The sequence below is a fragment of the Nomascus leucogenys genome, chromosome 3, assembly GCF_006542625.1.
Source record: "Nomascus leucogenys isolate Asia chromosome 3, Asia_NLE_v1, whole genome shotgun sequence".
Classification (NCBI taxonomy): Eukaryota; Metazoa; Chordata; class Mammalia; order Primates; family Hylobatidae; genus Nomascus; species Nomascus leucogenys.
Window position 1 is genome coordinate 29,776,958 of NC_044383.1, and position 13,377 is coordinate 29,790,334.

Sequence of the window (13,377 nt, forward strand, 5' to 3'; positions counted from 1 at the left end):
GTTCTCACCACCCAGTTTTAACAATTTTAAATAATGCTAATATTTAACAGTAAATATTAACGTTTTACCAAATTCAATTCCTTTTTTAAAAGGACATATAATACTATAATTACAGAATTCTCCGGTTGTCCCCTCTGACCAGGGGAAAGCACTACCTTAAAGTTGGTGTTTGTCCTTCATGTCCATTTTATTTTATTTATTTCTTTTTTGGAGACGGAGTCTCACTCTGTAGCCACGGTGGAGGGCAGTGTCGTGATCTCAGCTCACTGCAACCTCCGCCTCCCAGGTTCAAGCAATTCTCCTGCCTCAGACTCCCAAGTAGCTGGGATTACAGGCACACACCACCACGCCCAGCTAATTTTTGTATTTTTAGTAGAGACGGAGTTTCACCATGTTGGCCAGGATGGTCTCGAACTCCTGACCTCATGATCCACCTGCCTCGGCCTCCCAAAGTGCTAGGATTACAGGCATGAGCCACCGTGCCTGGCCAATTTTATTTCATTTTTTGAAACAGGATCTCACTATATTGGCCAGGCTGGTCTCGAATTCCAGAACTCAAGCAATCCTGAGTAGCTGGAATTACAGGTGCTCACTGCCATGCCAGCTTTTCCTGTTCATCTTAATACTTTTACCACAGATGTATGTATCTCTAAAATATTTATATTATGTATAGTATTGTTCTTTATGTTTAACATTTACATAAACGGTATACTGTCCATATCTTTCTGCAGCTTGCATTGTTTTTACTCACCAGAATCTAAGAGGTTTATCCTTGCTGATTTGTTTAGTTTTACTTCATTCATTCTTTTCTTTTTTATTGAGGTATCACATCCATACATTGAATACACAACTCCAGTGCCCAGCTCAAAACCTCCACCCAGATCAAGGTGGAGACCGTTTCCAGCACCGTAGTCTCTGTGCCCCTCCTAGCTCATACCTCTCAGAGGCAACCACTGTCCTGACCTCTAGCACCATCAATTAATTTTGTCTGTCTTGAACTTTATATAGGTGGAATCACATAGTACGTACCCTTTGAGTGTGTCTTTTATTTTTGGTACAATATTGTGTCTGTGAGCTTCATCCAGTGTGTTGCATGAAGCAGTAGTTTTGTCTTTGTCATGGGTATATAGTGTTCTGTTGTGTGAATATAACATTTGTGATATTGTGAAGTATATTTGGCCTTAGTCCTCTGTTCTTGACATAAAACTCCTAAAATATTTGGTATCTTCAAAGTGATGTGTCCTTTTGTAGGCAAATGAGTTGACTGGTGGCCAGTAACTCTGGGTAGCTTCAGGATAGGGGCTGGTCACTGGCAAGACCAAGGCAGGATTAGAGGGTTGGGACTTTCAGCCCACCCTTAACATCCAACAAGAGGAGAGGGGCAGCATGCTCATCCTCCATGCTGCTGGTCAGTGTCTACTGGGAGTCTTTCCTGCCCTCGGCCTAGGATGGGGCCTCTGCTCTGTGTTCCTGAGGCTCCCTGTATTTCTTCTGGAGCACTACTCATCAGAACTGGACAAAGCTAGGTCAGTTCCCTGCGGTATCAATCCACAAGGCCTGCAAAAACACCACTGTGTTAAATAAACTGGAAGTATGATAGCAGGTGGCTTGAGTTCCACACATGTACCTCTGTCTCTGTAATTGGTGAAATAATACATTGGTGCTGCAGAAATTTGAGAGGAGATCAGGAGACACTCTCTTCTCCTTACAGAATCTAGAAGTAATTAATTGGCACATTTTTTTCTTTTTCTTTTCTTTTTTTTTTTTTTGAGATGGAGTTTCTCTCTGTCACCCACACTAGAGTGAAGTGGTACGATCTTGGCTCACTGCAACCTCCGCCTCCCGGGTTCAAGCAATTCTCCTTCCACAGCCTCCCAGGTGGCTGGGATTACAGGCACCCACCACCATGCCCAGCTAGTTTTTGTATTTTTAGTAGAGACGGGGTTTCACCATGTTGGCCAGGCTAGTCTCGAACTCGTGAGCTCAAGTGATCTGCCCGACTCAGCCTCCTAAAGGGCTGGGATTACAGACATGAGCCACCGCAGCCGGCTTATTGGTGCTTTTTATACAGCAATGAGCAAAAGATTCAGAACTCTAAGAGTCAGATTTCATTTGAAAGGTTTTTCAATAATTATCTTTATGTCCTATTTCAGTCATTCATTCATTTAACAAACATTGAGTGAAAACTGGCTATGTGTCCGACATTGTTCTCAGCACTTGGGGGTGTGCCAGATGAGCAAACCAGGCCAACATCTCTGTACTTACAGAGTTTGCATTCTTAAGTTTTAGTAAAATCATTAATTAATAATCAGACATTGTCTACATGGTTTCTTGGCTCTCCATCGACAAGATTTTTCTATTTCGATTCTAAACTTCTGAGCAGTGGCCACCCCTCATGAGTTACGCAAGATAGACAAATGGCCAAGAGTCTTGGCCCAAAAGACAGGGATTTTTCCAAGGGTCTCCTGGCACAAAACAGTAAACAACACTCTTAAGTGGAAATATAAAATCTTTCCTCACAAACACCTCTCATCTCCAGGGAGTTTCCTTTTTTAAATTTATTTTAATTTTGAGAGATGAGATCTCTCTGTGTTGCCCAGGCTAGAGTGCAGTGGCTATTCACAGGCGCGATGATAGCACACTACAGCTTCAACCTCTTGGGCTCAAGCAATCCTCGTGCCTCAGCCTTTGGAGTGGCTGGGAGTCCAAGTGTGTGTGACTATGCCCTGCTCCAGGGAGTATTCTTGGAGTGTGCATGTGCAGGATGCTTTGTACTTGTAGACTGACCTGGACCATCAGCTCTGACCCCTGCCCCAAATAGCCCTTTAAATCAGCAGCAATCACCTCAGCTGCAAGGCCAATGTGCAAAAATGCATGGGCTAGTGCTGCTTACTTGGAAGGAATGATTCATTTTAAGTAAGTTCAAACCTGTTAATATGCCTCCCAAGAAGTTAACTGTTCAGAAAACTGATTCCTCTCCCCTGCAAAAAATACAAATAAAAAATAAAAAGCAATAACTCCAAAAATGCAGGAAACATCTCACCTCCATGAAAGTAAAAACAAACAAACAAAAACCCTTAAGATATCTTTTAAAAGACTTTGAAGCTGTATTCATGTAAGTTGCATCTATCTATGGTAAGCAAGTGAGTAACATTATCCAGGTGTGAAAAACCATGAAGTAAAAAACGATTCAGAAAACATTGTTTTCAGTCCGTGTAATAAATGCCTTATTTTACATTGAAATTTAAGGAGAAACTCATTCTTAGATGCTAACCACACCCACCCACCCCATCCTAAGTCTTTGCATCCCCCAAAACTATAGCTCCTCCAGATAATCTCTCCTCCATGATTCCAACTCTCCTTGGACTGGTCAGCCTGGGGGATGGTAATGACTCACCAATACTGCTAATGTTTGCGTCATTGTCCCTTATTTATTCCCTTCCAGGCTCATCACTCTTGTCTTTGATATAGGAACCCTGTCTGATGAAGCATCATTTCAGAATTGTAAGTCAACTTACAAGTGTGCTATTATTCACATCTGAGCACAAATTTAGGACTACTATTATTTCTTGAGTACACAGGTATTTACAAAGATCACTATTGTATAAGAACTGGTCTTGACATGAATTGGTAGCAATACATAATCCACTTTAGACTATCCAATAAAACTGTTTTAGCTTTCAAAAACAAATAAATAAATGTCTTACTTTAAGTGTACAGGAAGAGGCACACACTTAATAGAACACTTATTTCTCCCAGGCTTCATTAAATTAATGCTGAATAAATATTTAAAGAATAGTAACTTGAAGGGGCCCCAATGTGGCCCTCATTCTTAGAATTGATTCCCTAAACAAATATGTTGCTTTATGATCAAATTCACAGAACTCCAGCCCATGGTAATTGACTGGACAGGGTGGATGCATGACCCAAGCTGGGCCAATCAGATTCTTTTTCCCCAGCAAACTGGGGGAACTGGACTCCAGAGGCAGCCAGTGAGTCTTTAGGCGTGTCTGGAATTGAGAGACTTGCAGACACTTATGTGTTGTGGGGGGCTCCTGCTACATGAGTGAAGAAACGGGGAAAAGTCTGCAGTCAAACAAGTAAATCAGGCACACAGTGCTAAGCAGAGATAAGAGATGAAGAAAATTATTATTGCTCATGTTCTTGAAGATTTGATACTTCCTGGTTCTACTACTTCAAGAAGCCAGGATGTGTGTGGATTCCATGAGACACTACTATATATTGGAAATAAGCCCCCTCCCCCTTTCCAAGCTAACTTAGCTCAATTTTTAGTATTTGTAAACCAACAAGTCTTAACTAAGACATACACTGTTCATATGTTAGGAGGTAACATCATAGCAATCTGCCTAGGGCAATACCTTGTTGATGACCATCCAAATCCCAGCCAGATTCACCCATGTAGGCAAAACCCAGCCTGCTAAGGCTTTCTGTCTCTCACCCATTGGGTAAGAAAAGAACCAACTAGGGGGCTATCTTCTGCTTTAGATAGGGCAGGGCTTGAGCTGAAGCTGGACTTGAGAGTCTTGAATCTTTCACCTGAAAGACACGTGTGGATTCAAACAGGACAAAGAACAGTAATTTCTATGCCATTTCTGAATAGAGAACTGAAAAAAAAAAGAGGATAAAACCAAAACCAGACTCATATTTTTGGTTATTTGTGGCTTCAGGCTATTTTTAAAGAAACTGCCTTTGAATTCCCCATGGTATTTTTCTTTTCTGTTCTTTTTGTCTTCCAGAGGCCAACTCAGGTTTTGCTGGATTCTGGAAAATCCAGGGGATTTTGAAAAAGAAAATCTGTGGTGGTTTGTCACTAAAACAGAACTATAAAGGCTGATCTTTTATACCCAGATGATGCTGGCAACCCCCTCCCAGCCAGGAATACACGTCAAGGTATGTTCAATTGTTGAGATAGACTGTATGAAACCATCCACACTCATTCCTGAAGGTCTTAAAACACAATGCACTAGTTTGGGGGCCAGATGTCTGGTCAGGGTTAGGGATGCAGCCTGGAGTTATGGAATAATACTGTTTTCCTCTGTGAATCTAATTATGTCCTTGGCCTCTTTGGCTGTGCAAGTTCCCAGATTTCCCTCTGGTATTCCAGGGGCATGGCCACTTGCTAAGGCTGGAATTTCAAGTGGTTCTATCAAAACCTTCTGCTGCACACGGACCCTCACCAGAATCCAGGCTAAGACAGGAGAGTGAGACTCTCAAGGGACCATGTAAAGAAGCATGTTGAGATTTCGCTGATGAACTTACCGTGCCGGGTGTCAGACAGAGGCGGCTTCCACCATCTGGTGGTTTGGCAACAGGAGGGGCCTGTTAGTATGGCTAAAATTTGTGAACAGTGGGGCTGGGTGGTGGGGCAGTTCTGGGGCCACATCCTGGTCCTGTTCCCCAGCAAGGAGAGGAGAAGCCTGACAAGCAATTTACTTCGCTGCGCAGTTGGCCTTGCTGTCTGCTCCACATTCAGGCGGGACCATCCTCAAGACACTCCCCAAACATAAGTCAATAAATATATCAGGGCTGATTTGAGAGAGAAAGGGAGTGAGGGAGAAGAAAAAGGAGGAGGAGGATGAGAAGAAGCAGAGAGAGAAGCATGAGTGCTGGACTGCTTACAGTCTGTAGAATGGCAGGTTATTCGTCCCAGGCCCTCCTGCCTGTCCCTGTGGCAGGAGGTAAAAGTGCTAAAACCACTTTGGCCAGAAGAGGGCCCCAAATTTCACTCAATTTTACACAACTCTGGGGGAGACTCTGGCTAGACCTCAGTTTATTATCCACCATTGTACAGCATGGAAAGGGCCAGAAAGAGCACCAGAGACCCAGACGTGGGAAAGAACTTCAGAGTCACAGGCTGGTTTGTGGTTAAGCCAGGACCAGAACCCAGGTTGGATAATTCCTGCTCTGAGACTCTATCCTCCAATTCTTTTTAGGCATCACTTAGCCCCAGCAGTATCTACAAATATTTGCTGAGATCCCAGTAATTTAAAAAGACAACCATTTACTGAGGGCCTGGCATGTATAAAGCTCTGCACTGGGTGGACAGGTGTGGGTGGCAGGTGGCAGGTGGCAGAGGTGCTGGATGATGGGGGTGGGGAGGGAAAGGGTAGTGTCCAAGTCTAAGTGCATGGTCCTCAAGGCCTTCAAAGGCTTCTTACTGGTTTAGAAGGCACAACCTAAAGCATAGGAAAGTTAAATAACAATAGAAGATATAAATAAGGTTCAATATAGTGAGGGCTGAGCTGTCGTAGGGTGATGTATGACTAGTAAACAAATGTATGATTAGCGATTGTCATTCAATTTCTGAAGAGGAAGAGAAGGTTCTCCTGTGCTTTCATATAGCATGCTGTGGTTTCCAGTACTTTCCTGCATGTTGTCTTCTTTGGGGTGGTCACAAAGACCCTACACGGGAGAGGAGGTAGGGCGGGTTCTGCTTTAGGGGAGCTGATGGAATTCGCACGCACACAGAGGATCATGGAGACACACACGGCCTCTATCTAGAGGAGTGTACAGTCCTCTTTATTGAGAAGTCCAGGCATCACGAGTTCGTATGCTTGTGTGAATGGAGAACTGGAACCAGGGACTCCAGGGTTTGAGTGAATGCAACATTCTAGACCTGCAGGTGTGCTAAGTGTGCTCTTTAAACAAGCTCTTCTTGCCCTAGTATAGGCACATAAACGTGGAGGGGAAAGACAGCTGTTTTGGGACTAACTGGCTATGTGGCATCAAGCAACTTGCTTAGTTTTTCTTGGCCTTGGTTTGCTCCTCTGTAAAATAAGAGAAATAAATAACCTCTCTTGTCCCGTCTAGCTGGAAAGTTCTTTGATTCTAAGCATTCTACAATTACCTGTTTTGGAAAATCAGATTTTCAGGTATCAGTTTGCATCTTTATGTTGGCTTCTCTTTCCCTTACTTATCCTAAACTTAAAAAAAAAATTTTGCAATTATATTTTTCCATTTTTAACTCACACAATGTCCTTGGGTTGGAGTCATCTCCAGTTCATGGGTGGAGGTGGCAAAATTGGGGTTTCTCTAATCCTTTCTAGCACTAGCTCTTTGAGTGGATGTTTTCAACACAGGCCATCCTATATACCTACTGTGTGCCACGCATAGTTGGGGTATTTAATGAATGATCTGCACAGTCCCTGTTTCCAAGGAAACTTCCCCCAGTCTCTGTCATTTTTGGGGGATTGCCAGGCACATGTGAGGCATTCAATAAATGTGTATTGAACAGAAAGGAATTCCCAAGGAACTGTGGGAAATAAATCTGCATGAGGTTGAAATGTATCCAGAGAAGAGATAGCCTGCACCATTTCATACTTAAATCCCCTTGGACATACGGCCCCAGTACAGAAAAGACATTTTTCTCCCACAGGTAGAAATAACTTCTGCCCAGATCTTGGCACCATGGGGTTGAGTGGGGAGCACTCAGTTGCTCCCTCCAATAAAGATAATTATGGAGCAAAGGGGGAAGTTGGGAGTATGCTCAAGTCAGGCTTAAAGGCCTGAATTTATAAAATGTTAAGTTTCAGGGAGTTTCTTAGGCAGGAGAAAGGCTACCACCTTATAGGCCACTAGGAAGTGGGGAAGAAGTGGGGAAGAACTGGGCCCTCTCGCCTACAAATTTATTGTGCTTGGTGTGTTCATTGTGGATCTGGGTCCGAAAGAAGGGTAATAAGGAAACCACTAGTGCTGTTTTAGGTGAGCTGACTGCTTTGATTCACAAGGGGACCCAAGTCAAACTAAACCCCTTCCTCTTCTTCCCCCCACGACAGCTAAACACCAGCTCCCCTCACTGGTGGCTTCTCAGGCTTTATTAGCCCTTCAAGAAGACTTTGCCATCCACAGAAGATGAGTTATCCGAGAGCCATGATGAATCTCTTCCTCACAAACTCACAGGCTGTCTTGATCCATCATCAGAGAGGACCTGGAGCTGGCCAGCACCCTCCCACGTTCGGGAGCTCAATGTGGAGGGCCCGTTCCAGGTCTACCTCTCATCCTTTCAGGGAATAATCCTTGCTCATGGAGGTAGTGCCCTGTCCTCCCATTTTCCCATAAACTGAGCAACATTACCAGGTGCATCTTCCCCCAGGACTCCTGCTCCAACATTCACAAAGGTTTTCTGTCATCTTCTCTGACCAAGAAGCTCTGGCCTGGTGCCAAGAGCTCTCACAGTCTGAGCCCCCTAGGCCCATCAATCTTTTTTTCTTTGCCCTGTGCCATCGTTTGGTATCCTGGTGCCCTTCCCCAGGAAGGTTGGAGGAAGAGTGGGTTACTCTGTACGGAGCAAATATGTGAATAAATAAAGCCTTAGATCTGTGCCTGGGTTCTGACAGTCTACAGAACGCACAGAAGAAAGTATTAATGCAATTAGGTCATAAAATTATTTGTCCTCATTTCAGATGTTTCACATTGGTCCACAGTCACAAAGCTTGATTGTGATTGTGAAACAACTGGAGTAGTTGTGAAAACACTACCCTTTAAATGTTTGAAAGCAGAATGGGAAAAAAATGTTGAACTAGAAGTGGGGAAGCTACAATGAATTAAGTAGTAACTGTGCTCCAAGTCCAGGGACCATGGACAAGTGGCTTGGAAAGTGGGTTTTCCAGACTAGAGGGAGGGGTGAGAATACCAGAGCCTGGGGCTCATGGTGAGCTGGCCTCCAACCGGGTGGGTTTTCCCACCATTGTATGCTCCTTTCCCTGTCGCCAGCCTGGGGAGGGTGCCCAGGGGAGCCCTGGGCTTAAGGCAGTGATGTTATGCAGAGTCTGTAACTTTGTCATTGGTAAATGATGGCACAGGGTAGTTACACAAGCCCAGATCGATGGACGACTCAGGCAACGAATCGATCACATTTCCGGGGAGAATTCACCCTTTATGACCTGCAGAGGGTCAGGTGGTTCGTCCAAAGAGGCTCTAGCTTGAAGGATTTAAAGCTGGCTTTTCCCCCATTCCCATCTCCTCCTCGGGGGCCTGGGCAGTAACAGCCGGGTAATAAACTACTTCTCATTAAGGAGATCTGGGGGTGGAAGTGGTAGGGGGACATAAAAGTGGGGACAAAAAGGCACAAATCCGCTCCGAGGTGGAAAGCCAGGATGGGGTCGCGCTGGGCTCGCTTTCCCCGCTCCCTCTCCCCCCGAAGCCACCCTGAGTTTTTGTGCCCGGCGAACCAGCCCGGTGCCGCGCCAGGCCGCTGGCTGCGCGCTGGGCTCGGGTGGGGGCTCGTCGGCCCGCCCCTGCCACTGGGGCCGGGCTGCAGCCCCCTCCCCGTCGCCCCGAGCCCCTCCCCCGGCCCGGAGCCCCTCCCCGCGCGCTTCCCCTCGCTCCCCTCCCTCCCTTCCCTTCCCTGCCTGCCAGGCCCTGCCTCCGCCTCCTGCGCCCACAGCCTCCGCCAGCGCCGATCCCCCTGGAGCCCAAGCCGGAGAGCGGCGAAAGGGAGCCGCCGGCCCCTCCCCAGGACGCTGACAGCAGGCTCCGGGGCCCCCGCCCCGTCCCCTCGCCGGCGGGACACACCCCCGCCCCTCCTCTGCTCCGCCAGTTCCCGCCGGACCCACCGGGCGGCTGAGAGAACGAGCGGGCGAGCGCAGCGCGGCGGCCGCGCGGGAGTGAAGGGGCGCGCGGCAGGCCGGCGGGGAGCCCCCCGGGGCGCACGGACCCCGCGCTCCCTCCAGGACCCTCCCCCGTCCCTGGGCCCGGACCTGTGGGCGCCGGGAGTCCGGGCAGCGTTCGGCGCGCCGGGCCGGGGTGGCGGGCGGCCCCGGGACCCGGGCAGCTGGAGAAGGAGCCGGAGCCCGGCCGGGATGAGAAGGTGACGCCGCAGGGGGCGCCACTCGCTTTGTGGGGGAAGATGCTCGCCTACTGCGTGCAGGATGCCACCGTGGTGGACGTGGAGAAGCGGAGGAACCCCTCCAAGCACTACGTGAGTACAGCCCCCGCCGACCCTGCGGGGTTGGCCCGAGGTCCCAGGAGGGCCCCGGATGGCCCCTCGCCCCTCCCAGCTGTGAGGTCCCGAAGCTAAGCGCTCACTGGGCAGCCAGCAGCGGTGGAGTTTCTTCGCAGGGCTGTGATCTCCAGGGAAGCCTCTTCTGTCCCTCCTTCCCCCTCCCCAGTTTCTTTTTTTGGCATTGGAATTGGCAAGTGGCTGCCCTTGTCTGTTACAACGGTGAAGTCATCTGTCCGCCTTTGATGGATGGCGGGGGGAGCTTTCGTCAACCCCTAGCAGAGCAGCCCCGTCGGGAAAGCGCATCTCGTCGGCCCTCCCCAGGGGCCCTGGGCGCTCACGCTCACACAGCCCGAGATGCTTTCAGAGCTCGCCCTGGGGAGGGAAGCCTCGCGCCCTGCCTCCCACGCCAGCTCTGTCTCTGCCTTCCTAGGCCTGGGGCTGGGGGCAGAAGGAAGCCGCCGCCCCCTTGCCCAACCTCCACCCTCCGCGCTGAGCTTTGATTTCCCTCTTAAAGCCATTGTGTCCGTCGGTGTGAGGAGAATTGTGGCTTTTCCTTTTATCCCTCCTCTGGACGTGACCCTTAACCGGGTTCATTTCCTCTTAAGTGATGCTCCATCTCCAGACACGAGGAGGCGAATGTTTGCTGCGGTCTCCGAGGAACCGCCCCTCCCCCTTCCTCCCCCAAACTTTAATGAGACGGGGTTAAGGTTGACTGCGCCAGCTCCGGAGCCTATGTGACAGTTCCCCTTTCATCTCAGCCGGTCCTGTCTTCCCATCCCTCATACCTTAGGAAGTAAACACGGTGTCCTTGACCCCTCTGAGCGTCTGTGCTCCTGTACTTGAGATAGAAGAGACCCAAGCACAGAGGACTGCATGTTATTTGCAAATTGTGTATTTAGAGGAGCAGTTCCAGCGCTCAAAGCATTAATCTTAACAGTTAAAACAGACGCTGGTTGCTGCCCTGGATTGCACATTGATCTCTGAAGTGCCTTTTCTTCCACTGTTGCAAAGGGACTGGGGTTTGTGGCAATGTCAGCCTCGGGCTACTCTTTTTGCCTTTGTCACCAGTGTAGCTCTGAGCTTTGAGTTTCTTTACAGCTGAGCAAATGCGGCTGGGCTCATATGGGGAGGAGGTAAATGTGGAGGCAGGTTCCTGACTAGGCAGGGAGGTGGGTGCCTGTCGGGTCCAGTCCCCGACACCCTTAGAGAGTTGTTTTGTGTCATCTGGTCCAGCAAGCATCTTCTAATGCTGTTACAAGAAAGCTCTTTTTGGAGGGCTTGGGTCACCAAGTGGTCAACCTGCTCTGCTGTGGACAGATGTCCCTTTGTATATCCCAGGGTTTATTTTTCTCAAATGTTGCAGGCTAAGTTTTAAGTGTTCTCATTTGTAGTCCTCGGTTGAGCTTGGCACTGCATTCAACAGATGGCACTCTCTGCTCTGAGACCCTTTCCAACTCTGGATTTTAAATGAAACATCACATTTCAGCTCCCACCGATGGTGCCCAAGTTTGCAGATGCAGGACACACTGGTAACAAACTAGAACCGGGGCCCACTGCAGACAGGATTGAAAGGCAAGATTGTGTGCTGGGGCTCTGAAGTTAAACGGTCTTGCTCAAAGCCTGGCACGCAGCCACTAACTAGCTGTGCCACCTTGGCAAGTTATTTAAACCTCCCCCAGCCTCAGTTTACTCAATTTCAAGTAAGGATAATAATAGTATGTACTTGTCGGGAGAATTAAATGAGATCATCTATGTAAAGCACTTAGCCCAGTTCCTGGCACGCAGTAAGCTCTTATTAAATGGTAGCTTATTATTGGTGAGATTCTGACTAAGAAAGTATTTTTGAAAAGCAGCTATTAATGGTCTGGCAAAAAGGAAGAAAGATTTTGGGTTTTAAGATTGATAATAACTTGTTCTATGTGGAAAACACAAAAGAAGTCCTGTCCAGTTCCCTTGAAATGATCATTTCCTTCCTTTTTACAGGCAAAGTGTTTCCCGGGACATCTCCGCTTCCCGAGTAAGAATCGATGACATTATATTTGGGGCAGGGAGTGATGTCTCTGAACAGATGGGGCCATACAGAGTTCTGAACTAGGGTTCTGGAAAACACTGAGAGGAGAAAGTGTTATATGGTGTGGAATTGTGGAACAGGCAGAGACCCGAAGACTCATCTGGCTCAACTCCTTCATTTTACAGATGAGGAAATGGAGAGCCAGATTGGGTAAAGTAACTTGCAAAACAGCTACTCACAGCACCTCGGTCTAACTGGCCTTTTGCCCGCCATGTGGGTTTTTTTCATTGCATGTACCCTAAGTCTGGTTGGGTTTGGCTAAGAGGACAAATGACTGGTGGTCAAAAAGTTTCTACCCATTTGGGGCATTGTATATATATTAATACGTAACATAAGCATATCCAATAATAGAAAGGGGGAAATAAAGTAATAGAAAGGGCCTGGTGGCACAGACAGGGGCAGGAGGAGTGGGTTGGGGGAGGCTGCAGCCTCTTCCTCTCCTGGCCCTTGCACGGTGGATACCTCACACCAGAAGCTCAAGTGTTGTGGGTAAGGCCCTCTGGTGTGGTCAGCTGGCAGGACATGCTGCACCCATCGCCTATGTTCTGGAAACCCTCTACGCTGGAGGAGCAAGCCTCCTTCCAGCCTCTCCTCTGCTGTTGGTGAATTCCGAGTCTGTGGTTTGGTAAATTGCAGAGCAGAGAGGTTTTACGGGATGTGCGTGTTAGCCAGAGCTAGCCGATGAGAGGCCTGGGGCCCACGCAGGAGGAGCTCTGCTGGCTCCAGAGTGCTGGGAACACACTGCAAAGGTTCTCTCAGGACATTCTGCAAAGAGTTTGCTCATCCACATGGGGAGGGGGAGCTGCCTGAACACGAAGGGTCCTGTGCTTTCGGTCCATTCATGAAGGCACGCAAGTAGCTTCCATCATGTGGATGGCACTCAGCCCTGGCTTCCTTCCTCTCTGCCAGGCCCCTGCTTGGGGTGGGGTTGAGAAGGGCAGGCAGCTGCTACTAAGGTCAGGCTCCCTGGCATGAAGCTAGGCTCCTTTCCTGGCTTTCTGAGCTGTGCCTGGGGAGACCCTAGGTAAACTGGCTTTGGCATCTGACTGCTTGTCTTGAAAATGGTCCTGATGATGCTGGATGCAGAATGCAGATTCCTTCATTTGAAAGTTTTTCAGTAAAGATTTGAATTCAGGTCCACCAGATTCTTTGTGCTCACAGGCAGGTATAGGTATATATCAATTCATATGGTGGTGGAGAAAAGCTCGTTTATCTAAAACAAAGAAGAAATTATATCTATTTGGATTTGGGAGGTATTGTACTTTTACAGTTGTTTTATTTCCTGATTGTTTATTTCAGGCAAATACCAATCATGAATGTCCTGATCCTCTGCAGGACTCTT

The 13,377-nt window shown here is 48.0% G+C and overlaps 2 protein-coding genes across 4 annotated transcripts in view; both read left to right on the forward strand.

Moving 5' to 3' along the window:
* STN1 (STN1 subunit of CST complex) overlaps window positions 1–8,336 on the forward strand; it is a 67,758-nt gene extending 59,422 nt beyond the window's left edge. Inside the window, exons 11-13 of the transcript XR_004028772.1 lie at window positions 3,446–3,504; window positions 4,758–4,911; window positions 7,797–8,336. The gene's annotated coding sequence lies outside the window, so the exon portion shown is untranslated. The remainder of the gene's footprint in view (window positions 1–3,445; window positions 3,505–4,757; window positions 4,912–7,796) is intronic.
* A 1,110-nt stretch (window positions 8,337–9,446) lies between these two features.
* Window positions 9,447–13,377, forward strand: part of SH3PXD2A (SH3 and PX domains 2A) — a 257,237-nt gene continuing 253,306 nt past the window's right edge. For all 3 annotated transcript variants that reach the window (XM_030807435.1, XM_030807429.1, XM_030807433.1), the window contains exon 1: window positions 9,447–9,940. In XM_030807435.1, the coding sequence (XP_030663295.1) occupies window positions 9,869–9,940 (72 nt within the window). In that variant the 5' untranslated portion in view covers window positions 9,447–9,868. The remainder of the gene's footprint in view (window positions 9,941–13,377) is intronic.